This window comes from Eublepharis macularius, chromosome 17 (genome assembly GCF_028583425.1).
Source record: "Eublepharis macularius isolate TG4126 chromosome 17, MPM_Emac_v1.0, whole genome shotgun sequence".
Classification (NCBI taxonomy): Eukaryota; Metazoa; Chordata; class Lepidosauria; order Squamata; family Eublepharidae; genus Eublepharis; species Eublepharis macularius.
This window is the reverse complement of record NC_072806.1, coordinates 2,865,758-2,884,163: the sequence shown is the minus strand read 5'-3', so window position 1 is coordinate 2,884,163 and position 18,406 is coordinate 2,865,758. Positions and strand designations below refer to the sequence as shown.

The following is an 18,406-nucleotide window of genomic DNA, read 5'->3' as shown; positions in this document are numbered from 1 at the left end:
CAGTACAGAACTCTGGATCATGGCCATTATCGGCATCTCCCATGTAAACATTTCCACGTACCTGTTTAAGGTTGCTCCCCTTACAGGAATGGCTCATGAGAGTCAGCTTTTGCTCTTTGCTAGAAAGGACTGTTAAGGCAGTATTTAATTTTGTAATTGACATTTAATACTAAAGGACTATTTACTCCTGTTTGAACCTACGTGCACCTTGGGTATCTTCCTTCTGGAGGTGCCCCTAAGAAATTCAATGAGGAGCTATGGGGGAATGGGACATTCTCAACAATGGCTCTGAGACTGCGGAACTCTCTGCCCAGGGAAAGTCACCTTTCTCCTTCCTCAGTGGCATTTCAGCATCCGATTAAAGCCATGCTATTTTGAAGCATCACCTGCTATCGCCAATCTCTGCTTTTCTACTGGTTTCTCGTCATTTTAGTTTGCCAGTCGGCCTTGTTATGCTTTACCCTGGACTTTGTTGTCCAACATATTTTTGAGGCTTCTCACATTTTTTGCTCCAATGACATTTGGCTGTTATCCCAAAAGTAGCCGAATCAAAAGGCAGATGCATTGTAAATATTATAATAAATTACATTTCAAAAATGAATTTGTTCCACGCAGAAGTGACCATTTGCAGAAGACCCCACCCCAGTTACTATGCCCAACCAGTAAGTCCAACCATGTGAACGCCTATGGCCTGCCCACCAACCGCAACATTTATTTCACAGTTTATTAAGTCTTCCATCATAGAAATGGAAAAATATCTGAGCACCTGAGTGATTGCAAAACTAAACAAGGCATGACTGCAACTCCTGATATGGTATTTAGCTCCAAAAAAGACCTGGAAGGGGGAGATCTGGACAAGGGACCCCTGTTTTGGAGGGGGAAAGTGGTAACCCCTCTTTCCTATGTCATTTCCCACACTAGAAATGTGCCCCCCTAAGCTACTTGGGAAGGAAAAAAAGACAGGTACGTATTTTGCGCTTCTCTCTTTTCCTATCACCAAAGCTAAAAGCAGCTGAAAGGAGGAATTTTTGGTCAGGGAAATAGCACAGGAGAGTAGAACGAAGGCCCCTCCAAAGCAGGGAAGCTCCCCAGTTGCTTTTCAATGACAAAGCACGCATCTGGAGTTCCAGTTCCAGAACTCCAATGTTAATTTATATTTTGGCCCCAAGATGAAGCTATTTCTTATTACTTCTGGGGGAAAAAAGAAACAGGTTTCCCTGGCTATTGGGAGAATCCATCAAGCAAAAATTACCTGTATTAGAATGTCCTTTACAGAAGCAACGTCTAAACCCAGGTATTGCTAAAAGCCTTTTGAGCCGTACAGGACACAGTAGCTTTCCGTCTTATCCATTTTCCCAAAAGTTATATAATGATGATGCTCAGACACGAAACAGCCCCTGACAACCATTTGGAACAAGTGAATTCAGATGGAATGTTTGTTTATAAAAAAATATGAGACTACTTTTTTTTTTAAAAGAGAACTATCAGTTTGTGCTGAGAATCAAAGTTTGGAGGTCAAAACATACTAGAGTTGCCACTGAAATTCGAGTATTGCTGGGCACCACCCCACCCAAGCCCAAACTTCCTCCCAACAGCATAGAAAACTTCCAAAAAGTTATTTCAGAACCTAGAATGTCATATTTACATCCAATCTGGGCTTCTGGCTTCTACTTTGGATCAGCTCTTACCAATCAGAGACGCTGTTAACTCCCTAGAGCCAGTTATGAGAATACTTAAGTGATCACACGCCAGCCGGATAGAGACACTGTCGCCTTTCTCCTGGAGACGAATTTTCATCTATGCTCTGGACGCTTTTGCTGACCACGAATGGCTCACTGCAAGATGGATAAAGAGGCCCCGAACACTGGACGGTCAAGAGTCTGCACGTCTTTGTGCCAAAGATGGAGTGGGCTTCCCTCTTATCTGGACAACGGTGAGACGAGCAGCCAGTCTGTTCATTGAGTCAGAGCTCCAACCCCTAGCTGAAGAATAGATGAGAAGCTCCATGGAAGGCAGACGTTCCTAGGCGGCACCCCCAGGGCAACAATCTGTTCAAAAGCTGCCTGGAAAGAAGGAGACCGTTATCTTGCTTGGGGAATTAAGCAGGACCTGAGACTGAGCCACACAAAGACCACTGCGTACCACTGCTCAAGAGCTCCACATCCCCCATCAGACAGAAGGAGGGGAAATCAGAGGTTCCCAGATTTCACCCAGAGAGGTTCATCCCTCTGTCTGGCACCAGGAAGTTTTCAAGACCCCACTGGGCTTAAAGAAACTTGGAAGCAATACCCTAGTTCACCCCAAACCTGCTAGAACCTAAAATCCTGGTCTATCTTCAGTCCATTTTTATATGCTGAGGTAGAGAGACCTGCGCTGCCCATTAAGAGGTGAGTAGGTGGCTTAGGTCTAGCTTCCCCCTCTTACTTCAGATACTATTTCCTCCCTGTTTGTAGCCAATGGATTGCCGGTTGTCAACAGCCACGCAGATCTGGCCCCATACTGAAAGCTCTCAAAAACTCAAACCCTGGAAATTCAGCTGGTGCTACTGGACCCAAATCCTGATAATCTTGTGGGCCGGCCCTGGACTCAGACCCTGAAAAAGGGAGCGTTGACTCTTGAATCCAGAGGAGTTAGCTGTGTTAGTCGGTAGTAGCAAAATTGAGAAGAGTCCAGTAGCACCTTTAAGACTAACCAACTTTATTGTAGCATAAGCTTTCAAGAATTACAGTTCTCTTCGTCAGAAGCATATGCAACAATAAAGTTGGTTAGTCTTAAAGGTGCTACTGGACTCTTTTCGATTTTGACTCTTGAAAATACCCTGGAAATCTAGCTGATCTTTAAGGTGCTACTGGACCCAAATCTTGACTTTCTCCAGGGGAACTGATCTGCATAGTCTGGCGATCAGCTTTAATTCCCGGAGATCCCCAGCCACCACCTGGAGCTATCTCAAGAAAGGAACTTGTACACTAAAATCATATTGCTCTAAGGTGCTACTCAACCTGAATCTTCGGCTGCAGACCGACTCACATGAAAAAATCCACTTCGAAATTGATCTGAAGAAGGAAAGAGTCCAGTTGCACCTTTAAGACTAACCAACTTTATTGTGGCGTAAGCTTTCGAAAACCACAGCTCTCTTCGTCAGATGCTGTTTTGCAAAGACCGACTAACACAGCAAACTCCTCTGTATCTGAAGAAGGGAGCTCTGAATCTCTGAAGTTCGTACCCTGGAAATCGAGTTGGTCTTTAAGGTACTACTGGACCCGAATCCTGATTTTCTCCAGGGGAAGTGATCTTTGAAGCCTGCGGCTCACCGGTAATTCCGGGAGATCTCCAGCCACCACCTGGAATCTGGCAACCCTGGAGGTTTGCTCTAAAGAAGAGGGGCTCGGCCCGCTAGCCTTGCTGCCGGCTCCTGAAGTGGGCCATGCTAGGCGGTGCCCTTACCCGGGAGTAACGAGCAGCGGGGCAGGCTCCTGGCTCCCGGCGGCGGGTGCGGGCGCCTCAGCCGGCCGCCTTGGCCGGGGCGGAGGGCCTGGCGGGGCCGGCGGGGGGCGCGAGGTTCTCGGTCAGGTAGGCCACCAGCAGGCAGATGAGGACGAGCATGACGCAGATGGAGCCCCCGACGGCCGTCATGGCGATGACGATGTCCCGCATGCCGGCCGGCTCGACGGTGAACTCCACGCAGTCGGGCGGCCAGGGCGCGGTGGGCGCGGCGGGGCCGCGGCTGGCGTTGGGGGCGGCGGGCGGCAGGGCGCGCAGGCAGAGGCGGTAGCGGACGCTGCCGTGCGCGTCGGGCAGCAGGTAGTCCCGGCAGGCGGCGCCCAGCTGCACGCGGTCGCACTGGAAACGCGTGTAGGCGCCTTCCCACGAGCAGGAGAGCGCGAAGCCGCGCGGGGCCGGGGCCGGGGCCGCGGTGGGGGCGCCGGGCGGCGGCCAGCCCCACTGCAGCAACACGCTGCCGTTGAGCAGCACGTTGGCCACCAGCGCGCGGCCCGCCGAGCGGTGCGCCTTGCAGCGCCGCGGCGCGCACTCGAAGCCCCGCGCCGGGCGGCGGAAGCACAGGCGGCCGCCCCCGGGCCGGCCCTCGCTCAGCACCTTGTAGGGGCACCAGGGCTCCCCGCCGCCGCCGCCGCCGCCCGCCTCGTCGCCCGGCCGCGGCTGCGGGACGCGCGCCGGGGAGGCGCCCCGAGCGCCCGCCGCGCCTCCCGCCCGCGGCCCCCGGGCCAGCCCCAGCAGCAGGGCGAGCAGCAGGCCCAGCGGCGGCCGCATGGCGGGGGGCGAGCGGCGCCCTAGCGGCGCTCCGGGGGCCGCGCCCGGCCGCCTCGCCCGCCCCGCGCCGGCAGCGGCAGGAGCATCTCGCAAGCCGCGGCTCTGCGCCTCCGCTCGGGGCTCCCGAGCTCCGGCCCCGCCCCGCGCCCCGCCCGGCCCTTAACTCTCGCCGTGCCGCCGCCGGGACCGGCAGCCCCGCCAGGCCTCTCCGCGGGTGGTGGGCGCCGGGGGGGGGGGAGCCTTATTGATCTGCAGGAGAAAAGCAAGGTTACCGCTGGACCCGACTCTTGCGCTTCTGCGTAGGACTGTACTGTTCGCTTTCTCTCTCTTTCTCTCCCCGTTCCTTTTCTGCTTTCCCTTTCTTGGGAAGGCAAGAGCCCGCTGCCTCATAACTCATTGGACTGAGGACCTTATAAACTTATCAACATTTTAAACTATCGTGTATAGACAACAGTTGCCTATGGACTTATTTTTAGATATTTGGAGACCTTTTATTCAAGCCGATGTGTAGATTCACATTGCTTCCTTCCTGGCATTGCTTCCTTTTGTTTCTTTCTTTTTCGCTTTGCACAAAGTTTAAAAAAATCTTTGTATTCCTTCCTCACTCCCTCCTTCCCTGTGCATCTTTATCTTTCCTTCTTCCCTCTCCCGCCACGAATTCGTTCCTGCTCCTTTCTCATTCTTCCTGTATGGTTCTTTTTCTGTATGATTGATCTAAGATCTTTCATTCTTCATTGTTATGTATTATCTAGTACTACCTTCCAGCGAGAATGTAAACCAGAAGAAACAAGGTCTCTGCCCCAAAGAACTTACAATTGCTTACAAGAAATCTGTATTATACCTGGAATCTGCCTTGAGTCCTAGTAAACTAAAACAGAGAGTAATACGGTAATCAATGTTGAAAACAAAGACAGCCTGCATAACCTTACTAACAAGCTCATGGTATCCAATCACAATCCTATTTATTTACAATGCATTCATATAAAGTCACACAGTAAGTTCACTATAAGAAGTTAGGAAATTTCTGAACCATGAAAAATTCCTACAATGCTTCTACTCACAACTGGAAAACTCTTCGCACAAGTGCTACAATGCAGGTACCATCAATAATTAATAAAGTGCTAGTGTCCAAAGTGCTGTTGTAATTTATCATTGCACAGAAAATTATTAAAGTGCAAATGCATATATAGCACCACGTGAACACAAGTCCTTCCGACAATTATAAAAGGACCCGAGCACTAAGTGTCCAACCCGTGAGGAAGAATCCAATTTCTATCAAGTCCTATAAAGTCCTCTAAGTTGCAAACCGCTCCAGATGACTGTGATGATAATAAAAGATCCTCTGACAGGTTGTCTAGATCCTGGTAAATCCCGTTTCATATCATCTTTCTCAAAGAATACACAGGCAATGATTCCTTCATAAACATTTCTTACAAGCAGGGCTTTTTTTCAGAAGGAACGCGGTGGAACAGAGTTCCAGCACCTCTTGATCAGGTGGCTCCGCCCCCTGATCTCCAGACAGAGGGGAGTTTAGATTGCCCTCCACGCCGCTGAGTGGTGCGGAGGGCAATCTAAACGCCCCTCTGTTGAGATCAGGGGGTGGGGCCCCCAGCCATGTGACCATTTTTGCCAAGGGCAACTCACCGAGTTCCACCACCTCTTTCCCCAGAAAAAAAAACCCCTGCTTATAAGTACTAATAACACATCCATTCAGTATCACATCACCAAAGAACTTATAATCGCTTACATGGAATCTGTATCATACCTGGAATCTGCCTTGAGTCCTAGTAAGAAAGACTATATATGAAAATTACTATTGTTTTGTTACCCTACTTTATGGGCAGTTCCTTCCTTCCCCTTGACACTTCCAGTGTACTTTTACTGATACAATGAATTCTAAACACAGAAAAGCTTTCGATATTCTACAGCTCACAGTCTTGGAAAGCCACTTCTGTAGGATACTATCATAGGTCCCATGTCCCCCCATTCCAGAGTCCGAGATTTGAGGCTGAGCGCAGTAGATTTTTGAGGACCATTATATCTTGTTTTCCCAAAAGGTCAGACTGGGAGACATTAGTTTTATTATTGGCAGAGAGGGACAAATCCATTACTCTCCAAAAGGCAAGATTTGCTGCCACCATCACAAAGGTAAAAAAGTCCGATGAGATGGGCTGAGTGCTGCTGACCCAAGCAGTGTTGACCCATACACTAACTGTTCTACTATGGGTCTTTAGCCTTTGGAGTGTACAATATTTTTATTATGTGATATTTTAAAAGGTTATTCTGTATTGGGTTAATCTTTTCTATGAAAATGTCCAGATTTTTTTTCCAGTTTATCTTGCTGGACATTTGATTTTAGCTTATATTGTTGCTATGGCTTTCTGCTAATGCAATAAAGAATGATTAATTGATTGGTTGTAAGGAGCTCTGTGGCGCAGAGTGGTAAGCTGCAGTACTGCAGCCCAAGCTTTGCTCACAACGTGTGTTCAATCCTGGCGGAAGCCGGGTTCGGTTAGCCAGGTCAAGGTTGACTCAGCCTTCCATCCTTCCGAGGTTGGTAAAATGAGTACCCAGTTTCCTTGGGGTAAAGTGTAGATGACTAGGGAATGCAATGGCAAACCACCCCGTAACAAAAAGTCTGCCAAGAAAATGTCGTGATGCGACGTTCCCCCCATGGGTCAGTAATGACTTATTGCTTGCACAGGAGACTACCTTTACCTTTAATTGATTGGTTGGTTGTTGTTAATGTTTACCACTGCTGGATGGATAGCAACCCTGGGGAATGACTGAAGTTGGGAAAATGGGGTGGGGGTTAAAAATACCCAAGCACAGCCAGGGTCTAGAGGTTGTGTTTGGGCTTATGTGTTTAAGGCAAGAGAGGGTGATCGCCAGAAATTAAATATGGCCATTCCTGCTAATAATAGGCAGCAATTTAGATTATAAGTCATCTTCCTAATCAGGGGCGGCGCCAGGGTTTCTGGTGCCCGTGGCTGCCCCTACATGCGTGCGCATGCCCCCCCAGTCTGCGTGATGATGTCACTGCATGTGATGTCATCATGCAGCAATCTGGTCCCATAGGCTGGCGGGTGGCTGGGATGGTGTGTGGAGGCTGCCTGCACTCCCAGTTGGGCGTGGCGGGTGGCTGGGGAGGTTCTGCACACTGCCCCGGACACCTGCCATGCCTGGCCCACGTTTGCTGGCCCAGCCCGGGGGCGTGTGTTGGTGGCGGCGGCGGCGCGGGGCTGCCCGGCTGCAGCAGCTGCGGGCCAGGCACGCCAGCTCCGTGGTGCACACCTCTGCCCCCAGCACCCCTTCCAGCGCCTCAGCGTTTGAGGCAGGGGCCAGACCTGCCTCAATGGGCGCGCCGGCCCTGTTCCTAATATAGTCTCAACAGGCACTTAGATTGGATAGGAAAAGGCTTTTTACAAAGCTCATAAATGCAATTTTACTTATTCAGAATTTTTAAATGCGTTGCTTCTCCTAAAATGTCTTCCCAAAACTACCTTGGCCTTTCCTTGGATGGCAGGGGGAATTCCTCCTCCAGGGCATTCCCTCTGCTCTTCCTGCTGCCCTATTGACATTCCCCTAATTTCTCAAATTAGCATCCCATCCTCCGCACACTAAAGTGACTTGGGTATTTTGGAATGCCTCCTTCCCAAGGCTGTCCTGCTAGGGTTTACTTTTCTGGTTTTCGTTTCCAGTAGCTTTCAGCACACACTTAAAAAGAGGTCAACGAAAAGAGGAGGAAAATTTATATTGCCCGGACCAAAAAAAAGTGATTATTTGGAGCAATGGGTTTGATAAATAGTAGCGCATTAAGCACTTGGCTGCTCTTTGAGACTTGCCTGCCCCAGGAACATTGAGCACTTTGCAGAAGGGGCCATTAATAAAATATTGCTGGGGACACAGGGCCATCTTGGCTGCAAATGAAGCCAAATTTAGAATGCAATCTGACTAATGGAACACAGTGGCAAGACGGGGTCAAACCAGGAGTCTTTTCCCTCCCTTACCGTTTGCTCCAGAGAGGGCCTCTTGCTCTGTGGGAGAACACAAGCTTTGCATATAGAACATTGGAAAAAACACATTCAGAGCACCTTGGAGGGTCGGGGTGATAGAAATGCGACCGACAAATGGCAAAGGGTTTCATTTGTGTGGGTCTGAGTCCACGGATTGTGCAGCAACCCCAAAGATTAATATGCTTCTCTAAGAAACAAGCCAAACTGGGATGAATAGCAAGACCACACAAGTGCTCTCTCGCAGCCCTGGAATTAGGGACCCACCAAATAAAGTGATGAGCTGTGGATTCAGGTTAAGCAGAAGAACAAATGATTAACTTATGGAACTCCCCACTGCAAGATGTCATTAGCTTAAGTGACTTTAAAGGCAGATCAGATAAATTTGTGAAAGTGAGGTCTGTCAACAACTCTTAATAGCCTTGGGGGTTGAATTAAGCCTCCATATCCACAAGCAGTGCTTGATATTGGAGACAAAATGACAGCGGAGTCTCCCCGCTCATTTCCAAAGGTTAATTTATTTGCAATATTTGTTACCGTTCCTGACCATTTTTGGTCATTACGTTCAGGGGTTATTTTGTAGAAAAAGAGCTGGAGGAACTCATTAGCATAACTCATTAGCATATGCCACACCCATTGACATCACCAGAAGTGAGTCATTAGCATAACTGATTTGCACATGCCACACCCCCTGACATCACCTATCCTGGCTCTTTTGGACCCAATCCTGGCCATTCAGGTCCGAAATTGGGCCCAAAATGGCAAAAAGGGGCTGAACATGGCTGAAAAGGGTCCCAAAAAAATGGTCAGGATCGGGCTGCTGTTGAGCGGGAGCATGATCCACCATCTGTCAGAGGCCCAATCCAGGCCGTTTTGGCCCCAATCCAGGTGGAAACAGGCCCCAAATGGCTGAGAGTCAGGTGGGCGGGACCACCTGTCATGTGACCTCTGCCAGAACTGCGTTCCTGTGCGTTCCCCCTCGAAATGAGCCCTGATTACATTAAAGATGTCAGTTTCATCTTCCCTATTCTTTCCCTCTAAGTTCCACTTTTCTGTTGCAAGCTTTTGATTTTTCTGATTGGAAAGCTGAGGTGTCAGTCTCACAAAGCTTACTCGTCCTGCCTCTCTGCGCATCTTCTGATACCCTTGCGTTCTCAAACCACACAAGCTTCGGCCCCAGGAGAAATAAACGAAAAAAAAATCCATTCATTCATTTTAATTTCCATTTGTTTTTCTTAGCATAACAAATAGGGTTTTTTCATCCCTGCTTTTTCTCCCAAAGCTCTTTCAGGAGGACTTTTCTACAATTTCACACCTCTGAAAAGTTTTCTTTGCTTGTTTCTACAAAAGTTCTTTCTTTGGGTTCTCAAGTTCCCAACGGCTGAGCCTGTGCTCTGTTCAAAATTGCTTGCCAGTCACATGCTTTAAGGGGGGGGGGGGGAGACACCTGCAAAGAAAGCTCAGGGAAAATAAATTCCATATTGTTATTGCTTTTGTTTCCTTCCCTCTGGGTAAAAGAAAGTTAATTTGATTACAGCTTCAATTCCATCCCATTTTTAGAAAGGATGCCACAGCTGATATTTTAAGCGTGGACAGCTTAGCATAAAGGCTGACAAATAGAGAGTAATTGGTAGACCTGGAACGGGAAAACAGCAATATTTGACACCAAGCTTGTTTTGGGTCCTCCGTCTACAAGACCCAGGAGAAAGCTGGGGGTGGGGGAGACTTAAGCCACAGCCCATCTGGAACTGTCAGCCTGGAGGACATCAAACCTAGATTTTAGCCAGTGCACCATAAACCAGCTCTACCTAAATGGGATACATGGTCTGAAGCTGTCTTTTACAGCCTGTCACACGCAGTCTTGTCTACTCTGACTCTCCAGGGGTTCAGGTTAAGGTTAAGGTCTTTCACAACACCTACTACCTTCTCCTTTTAACTGGAGATGTTGAGGACCATCTGCATGGACTCCAAAAGGTGACAGATCACGACACTCACAGTCTCTCAAGACTTCCCAGTCAAACTTCGAACTACCTATTCTTGATGATGGACTTGACCTCTTTGATGCCAGAGCCAAGCTGGCTTGGAGAGTCGATGAAAGCAACTGGTTTGCCTGCTTGAGGAGAGATTTATTGATAAAGTTGTGAGCTGCCTAGCCACCAGTGGAGCCCCATGTGTGGTGGACCTTCGGCTATTTGGCTGAAGCAGTAGCTGTGGCCAAAACCATCTTGAGATCACAGCTTGAGCTGAAGGGAGTGACCACTCATCAAATTCCAGATGGGACTGTTCTGAACTAGTGGTGACCACCACCCCCTTTGAGGATGTTTCTTGACTCATTTGGCCTGGAAACAGGGTGCTGAACTAGATGGGTCTGATCTGGCAGGCCTCTTTTGATGTTCTTAATCAGGAAGCTTGGCCTTTCTTCCCAATTCTCTTACCTGTGCAGGTAGATCTGCTTCTCCACCAGAATCCAAGGGAAGCTAAATCAAGAGAGCTGGTTTAGCATAGCATCAGCCATCTAGCACAGATTTATTCCACCCTTCCTTCAATGAACTCAGGGAAGCATATATGGTCCCCCCCCCATTATATCTCCATAACAACCCTGTGAGGTAGGTTAGACTGAGAGACAGAGACTGGTTCAAGTTCATCCAGTGAGCTCCACAGCCAAGTGGAGATTTGAACCCAGGTTTCCTAGGTGAATGCTTAGCCCTCGCTGGTTTTCACTAAGCAAAAATGACTGAGTTGAACTTCTTGCCGGCATGGGAAGACTGGTGGAGTTTGGCCTTACGAGAGAAATGCTAGAATGAGAAGAGCCTGAGGAATTTATACACTGGACTCTCTTGGAAGCTGGTTCAGACACATGCCTGCTCTGTCGCTCAATTTCTTAATACCTGTATCTTTGATGATGGGCAATTAAATTGTGTGAAGTGACTCCACTGAAAAAGGCTGAGAAAGATTCTGTTTCTGGTGTGACATTATTTACAGTGGGTTCTCATCTGTCATGCAGTCATCACATGCACGTAGGAAGCCAGCTTTGGTGCTTTGGATTCCGGAAAGCTGCATTTTCCAGAGAATTCGGGAAGCCAGAAAGCAGAAATGTAAGTGACAGGACTAAATTAGACACAACTGAAATGGGTTTCATCACGTAAGTGAAATTGCCGCAGTCCCTCCCCCAGCCCTCGTCGCTTGTGGAAGGACTCGCCACTGGTGACAGGAGATCCTAGCCAAGCATCCTTTTGAGTTTCCAATTTCTGCTCAAATACTCAAACTGGCACAAACCCTAATCTCAAACCTCTCTGGTGGGAATTTCTGCCATTCGGCTGGTTAGGCTCGGGACAAAAGATTAGCTGGCTTCCTCTGTCAGGAATCACTGGGGAATGGAGACTGGCAGAGAGGAGGAAAAGCACAAAGGCTCGACCAGAAAATCCATCTCCGTTACTCATTTCTCTGCGGAGACTCCGCCAGGAAGCCGTCACGTCAAGAAACCAGACCGTATCGGATTTGATCAGAACATCGGCTGGCAAAAGGGCTGAAGGACTGAACCAGAGATGGTGCTTGACTGCTACGTGGCTAGGCAGATGAATTAACTTCTGTTTAATCTCTTTGGAATGAGCTATTTATAGCAGGCAGTCAGGAACCAGGCGTGAATTTTAAATCCAAAGAGGAGTGCAGCGGTGGCTGTGTTAACACATTCATCGGCCTGCAGCCACGTTCAAGGTTTGCCATATTGTCCACAGCACCTGCTTTAGGCATGGAAAGGAACAGCCGTGTGCAGCCCTGTGATCGGCTGGCAGTATCTAGCCTCTGGATTGACCAGGCCTGGCATAACAACTAAGAAGGTAGCCCCCTTTATTCGTCTGGTCAGCTAAGCGGACCCTCCTGCTTCCCGTGCTCAAGATCCTGGAAAAAGGAGTTTCTTATTGACATATTTGTAGAGAAGAGAACTAAAAAGTGGAGGCGAGAATTCTATATTCATATTGAAAATGAAAGATCCTGCCCTCAAGTCATAGCTATGGCGAGCCACCACCCTCCTCTGAGATTTTCAAGGCAAGAGACTAACAGAGGTGGTTTGCCATTGCCTGCCTCTGCAACCCTAGTCTTCACTGGAGGTCTCCCATCAACCTTGCTTAGGTTCTGAGATCTGACAAGATCAGGCTCTCCTGGGCTATTCAGGTCATGGCTATAATATTAAAAAGTTAGAATTAAGAGAATTCAGGGCTTGTTTAACCAGCTCTTGTGATATTGGAAGCATCAAGATTCCACCCCCTTCCCAGGGACAGGCTCACAGATTTCAATAATTGCTGGCCTGAGCCTCTAAATAACTGCAAAGTTCCGACTCCATGTTTGCATCCATAATCACAATTATATACAACTGAAGCTATAAGGCTGAACAACTGGTCCCAGGATTTGGTTGGAGAGTGCATGTCTCAGCCACATTGCTAAAGCTCAGTAGATCTAGATCTGGTTAGTGTCTGGATGATCTCTAGATCTGGTTAGAGTCTGCTGGAAATCCTATTTGCTCGTAGAGAAGAAAGGTGGGATGTAAATGTAATAAATAAGTTTTATATAAGTTATATTTGCATATACAGGTGTGCTAATTGGAACATTTCCCCCCTTGCCAGCCACAGAAAAGGCACATGGCCACGTGAGGGGCACTGAAACCTTGTCCCTCTGGAAATCATGTCCAGCCATGAGTTACATTTCAGGGGATACAACTGCTCCCCAAAATATACTTTCCTGCCCTGCTCAGTTTTGTCAACTCAGCTTATCCAGCACTAAGCCAAAACATTCACTCCCAGGAGTCCAAAACTCAACAACAACAGATGGGGAACCAAGTTTGCAGTTGTAGCATCACAGCTGGAGAATTGAAACATCTGTTTGTATTTCTAGGAAGGGAGGTTGTACGTGTACCCTGAATATGCACAGACTGGGTCAAACGCAGACGTGGTCTGTTAAACACAGGCTGTTCTGGCCTTACAGCACACTCCAGAGAACCACTACATCAGTTTCACAGGTCAGTATACAGGGTACTTCCGCCTGAAGTTAGCAGAAGCTGTACTCCTTGGAATGCACGGAGGAGGGGCCAGAGCTCAGTGGGAGAGCATCCGCCTGGCCTGCAGAAGGTCCCAGGTTCAATCCCCAACTTCTCCAGTTTAAAGGATCTGGTAGGAGGTGACATGAAAGACCTTTGTCTGAAACCCTGCAGAGCAGCTGCCAGTCTGAGTAGACAATACTGACCCTGATGGACCAATAATCTGATTCAGTATAAAGCAGCTTTGTATATCCATATCCTATGCTAGGAGGGAACAGACAGACAGATTTCTGGCTCTTCTTGCTACAGTTCTTCTGGTGCAATAAGATATTCACTAGGGACAGCATTAGAAGCAAGACGCAACCATTTTCTTTATTTCCCTTGGCAGCAATTCTTTTTTTCATGTTTTGTTAATAACCATAAACAATTTATTTGTAAAACAGACCTGATTTTGGGGGTGGGGAACTAAGAGTCTCTCTACACAGGATGCCTGGGCACGTGTTCGTCAAGTGTAGGGAGACGCAATGTTAGCTGGGAAGTGTAGTTTTAAAAGAGCCAGCAGAGTTTGTTAATTTCATCTTCCCCTCCTGGAAGGCTCTGTCAATTTCACCTCTCCAGTCTAAAACTGTGTGGGATGGCAACCAGAGGGCAGCGAGGAATGGAAATGGGTTGGAGCTGCCTTCCAGAGCTGGGCTTGGACCTGGAGAGGTTCTAATGGGCTGAAGTTTCCCTTCTGGCATTTCACAGCCCCTTCACACACGGCCAGTGTATATCAAGCCTTTGCCCTGCCGCCGGCTCTGTCTTCTTAAACTACCTTTCCCGGCTACCGTTGCATCCCACGACACGTGTTCTTCACATGTTAGACGTCTCATGCAGAGAGACTCTAACTCCTCTCTCCCATCTTGCCTCTGTTTACATGAACAGTGCTTATTGGGAAAGCTACTGAGCGAGCAGAGGATCCGTCGTTTGGCTTGCTGGATAGTTGGCAGAGCGAGTTGAATCTCTCTGTCCAAAATGTTTAAGAGACCTGCCACTCTTTAAAAAAAACCCATAGGCGGCAGTGGTTACATATTTTGCAAGCACTTTACGGTGGATTTAGCCCCAAGCATCCAGGCAGAGCAACTAGGCCCCCATCTGATCTATTTTACCAAGAGAGAAAAGCTTTTCCAAGACCCTAGGGTCCTTCCAATTAGGCACTTATTTGGGAAAAAGACCCACTGGACTCCTGACTTCTAAAGAAGCCTGTTTTGGAGCATGCTATAAATCTGCTGTGTCTCAGCAGGCCTATGATTTGTGGCCATTTCCCATCGGAAGAACAAGTACTGGGAACATTTGCTCCGCTCCCCCTGCCCAGAACAAAACGGCTGACAATGTAGGAAGACCTCATTACCAAAAGGATTCATTTTTATATATAAAGACGGACAGAGCTTGCATTAAAGAGCGGTCGAGTGAGTCCAGGAGTACAGGAAAAGGTCGATGCAAGCAGCCCAAGGGGAATGGAGTTGTACAAAGTCAGCTGCTCCCCACGTCTCAAATCTTAAAAAATAATTCTGAAACAGGGAGGGGGGCAATCATCCAAAGAGAAACCTTGATTTTTCAAGCGCCCCTCCTCTGAGAAACCACAGAGAGAGGGGGGGGAAGGGTCTGATAGTCAGAGAGCATGTCTGTCCTTTTATGCCCACCTGGACTTGCTTTATGGACACAAGGAGACTTTCGTGTTTGCGTTGTCAGTGTTATCTTCCTTCAGGATTTTGGCTCAAGCAATGAGCCCAGTTCCACTGTAACAGCTACAGGCCAGGTCTTCCTTTCAGGTTCTTCCCTGGTCTCCCCCAGGCTGCCAAAATCCTCAGTAGTAATCGTCTTTCTTTTTGGCTCCTTCTGCGTGGCCTTTGGCTCCTTGGGCCAGCTCTAGGTCGTCAGCATCTTCCACCTCGCCTCCATGATCCTCCTGTTGTAAAAGAGGAAAAGTAGGATGCAAGATTAAAGCACAGGAATGACGCACAGGGAAAGTGTTAGCAAGCAAACATCATGTGCAAAAGAAGGACTCCTTGCACCTGGAAAACCAGGGTGTCAGGGACCATGCTAGACAAGGTCTCTTCTCCCTGATGTGTCAGCTTTCTACATGCAAGTGATTATTTATGTGGCTCCGCTTCCCATTTCCTCCCTTCTAAATGCTGAACTTGGCACAGTTCCAGTCACTTTTTGGGTGAACCTGCGGATATACCTTCAGGCCTTTTGGAGCAATGATCTTGTAAATGACGGCATTTTGTTCGTCGTTAAGTGGTTTCACAACTGTCAGGTTACTGTATTCCATTATTTTTTTAAAAAAAATCAGTTAAAATTAATTTTTAATCAGACACCCATTTATCAGGTCAGACAGTGATCCCCTGCTTTGAAGACCACTATAGCGGCTGGCTAGAGGAAGAAACTGCGGGATCCATGATCAAAGGTTTGGAGCCCCTTCCCTATGTGGAAAGGCTAAAGAGTCTGATTTTTCCACTTTAGGAAAAGACAGTAAGGAAGGGAGACATAAGAGTGTTACTAAATTATGCCCAGTATGGATAACAACAACAACAACATATATACTGCCCTTCAGGACAACTTAATGCTCATTCAGAGCAGTTTACAAAGTTTGTTATTATTATCCCCACAACAATCACCCTGTGAGGTGGGTGGGGCTGAGAGAGCTCTGAGAGAGCTGTGACTGACCCAAGGTCACCCAGCCGGCTTCAAGTGGAGGAGTGGGGAATCAAACCTGGCTCTCCAGATTAGACCCCTGCTGCTCTTAACCACTACACCAAACTGGATGAACTGCAGAGAATCTTTTCTCTCTCATCCACTTTTCAAGAATCTGAGGGCACCCATTGAAGCTGATGAGCAGTAGTTTCAGAACAGACAGAAGGAAGTGCTTCTTTGCACAATTAATCTGCAGAACTTACTGCCACTAGATGGCAGTTCCCGGTGGACCACTGTCCTGGAGGACAACTGGCAGGTAGGCACATGCCAACCATGGCTGGTAGCCCCACAGGGGCTGCCCAGCTCAGACTTTCCCATCAGGTGGCAAAGCTGCCCCCAGTGGTTGGGTCTGAGCCGATCAGCTCCTGTGGGGCTGCTCAGCTTGGCTAGTGGCTGGGCTTTTAAAACCTCCCGACCGGCCCCCTTCTCTGGCATTGGGCATCTTTCTCCTTTCCGACCCAATTAACCTGCCTAAATAACAAGCCGAGACAGCAACCTGACCTACTTTCCAAACCGCACACCCCACTGGCCCAACGGCAGGTGACCAGTCCCCAAATGCACTTCAACAGGGCTGTTAAATTTTTATGTTTTCCAGCAAGGACTGCTGTGCTCCCAGAATCTTCAGCTCTCTGACACCACTTCGGTGGCCAAAACCGAAACAGCAGCAGCTATTCCTCACCCCACTCCGCGTCTCCCCTCTGACTCCGAGCTGATCTCCTGTCATATTTTTATTCCACCCTTCCTCTAAGGAGCTGGTGGCAGCACTCATGGCTTTCCCAGCCTCCACTCTATTCTCACAACAACCCTGTGAAATAGGTTAGGCCGACAACGACTGACCCAAGATCGCCCAGAAAGCTTCACGGCAGAGGAGATCTCTGGAAGGAAGGCTGATGTTGACACCAGAGACCCGGCACCTTAACTCTGTAAATCTAACTGGATTGAGTTATGCTGCTGGTTGATAATATCACCAGCCAGAGACTGAGGAGTCATCTTACACTGATTGACACTGCATTTCTGAGAAGGAGAAGGTTTGCAACTTAGAGGTACTAAGAGATGCTTCCATATGGCAATGTGCAGTTTTTCCATGGCTTGGGGTACCTTTGCCCAGCTGTGGTACATGACAGGCACGATCTGGGCCCAGTTGTCCATGTTATTTGCAACCAGGCTAGACTACTGCAGTGTGCTTTAACTGGGGCAGAGCTTGAAGACTGCGCAAAGGCTTTAGTTGGTACAAATGGCCCTTGCAAAAAAGACAGCAGACACAACGTAGGGAACATATCTCTCAGTCTTTCGCTTACTTTTGTACTTTAAAATGAGTTTCGTCACCACCTCGAAGCTGCCAAAGAAGACCTTGGTGGTCACAGAACATCCAAAAAACGTACCACATTGAAATAGTTTTTAAATGTTACTATTTCAGGGTACATTGCGTGCATTTGTGCCATCATTTTGCAACTGAATTATAACAACCCCAGTAAGGGGCTTTCAAGGCAAGTGGGAAGCAGAGGTGGTTCGCCATTGCCTTCCTCTGCAGAGTCTTCCTTGGTGGCCGCCCATCCAAGTACTGACCCTGCTTAGCTTCCAAGATCAGACGAGATCGGGCCATACCATGTCACCTCCCTCCCCTTCAGGGAACAGTATCCATTCAATTTTGGCAATATGTAAATCATATGCCCAATAACATTGCTGTGTATTTAAATGCAATGTCATAGCTCCAGAGGAGTTAGCCGTGTTAGTCTGTAGTTGCAGACTAACTCTTTACTAAATACAACGTGTGATTATAGTGAACTACTTAATTGAAGTACTTTTTGTGGTATCTCCGGATTTTACTGCCCAATGCTTTCATTTTGTGATTTCCCCAGCAGATCCTGAGCGCCTTTTCTTTGCCCCGCCATGGCACCCTATGCTTCCGATCTCATCACAAGTCATAAAATACAAAAATTGTATCCCATTTCTGAAATGCTCTAAACAGACTGTAGGCTGGTAAGGGGCTTGCCACTTGTTCCGGGCTCACTGTACAAGCTCTACCCTGCTTGAGCCCCAAATTCTAGCATTACGGGAAGAAGGGGGTTCTCTCTCTCTCCTTCCATTTCCTTTTCCTCTAAACAAAAATTCCCAAACTCTTTGGCCTTTCCACAGACCGAAAGTGCCCCACTGCCATTGTTGACTCAGTTCCCCTTTCTGCCTCTTGTCCAGCTCTGTGAGAGCCTCTTTTTTGCAACGGGGTGGCCAATAATATCATTTGGACTGGCTGCCTCGCCTCAAACACACAAATACCACAAGTGTGGGACATGCTTTGCGGTTGTGATTTAACTTAAAGCCCTTTTGCCAGCTTCCAGTTTTATTATTGCAAGAGCAGAAG

The 18,406-nt window shown here is 48.1% G+C and overlaps 2 protein-coding genes across 4 annotated transcripts in view; both read right to left on the bottom strand.

The window, feature by feature from the left end:
• Window positions 1-3,501: 3,501 nt before the first annotated feature.
• FNDC10 (fibronectin type III domain containing 10) lies at window positions 3,502-4,269 on the bottom strand. The gene has a single exon (XM_055001757.1). It carries the CDS (start codon window positions 4,267-4,269, stop codon window positions 3,502-3,504), a length of 768 nt encoding a protein of 255 aa, XP_054857732.1.
• A 9,388-nt stretch (window positions 4,270-13,657) lies between these two features.
• Window positions 13,658-18,406, bottom strand: part of LOC129344858 (Golgi integral membrane protein 4-like) — a 63,341-nt gene continuing 58,592 nt past the window's right edge. For all 3 annotated transcript variants that reach the window (XM_055001765.1, XM_055001764.1, XM_055001766.1), the window contains one exon: window positions 13,658-15,259. In XM_055001765.1, the coding sequence (XP_054857740.1) occupies window positions 15,158-15,259 (102 nt within the window). In that variant the 3' untranslated portion in view covers window positions 13,658-15,157. The remainder of the gene's footprint in view (window positions 15,260-18,406) is intronic.

What these genes read in the sequence shown, in the direction of transcription:
- FNDC10 (XM_055001757.1), bottom strand. Translation starts at nt 4,269, where the DNA reads ATGCGGCCGCCGCTGGGCCTGCTGCTCGCCCTGCTGCTGGGGCTGGCC.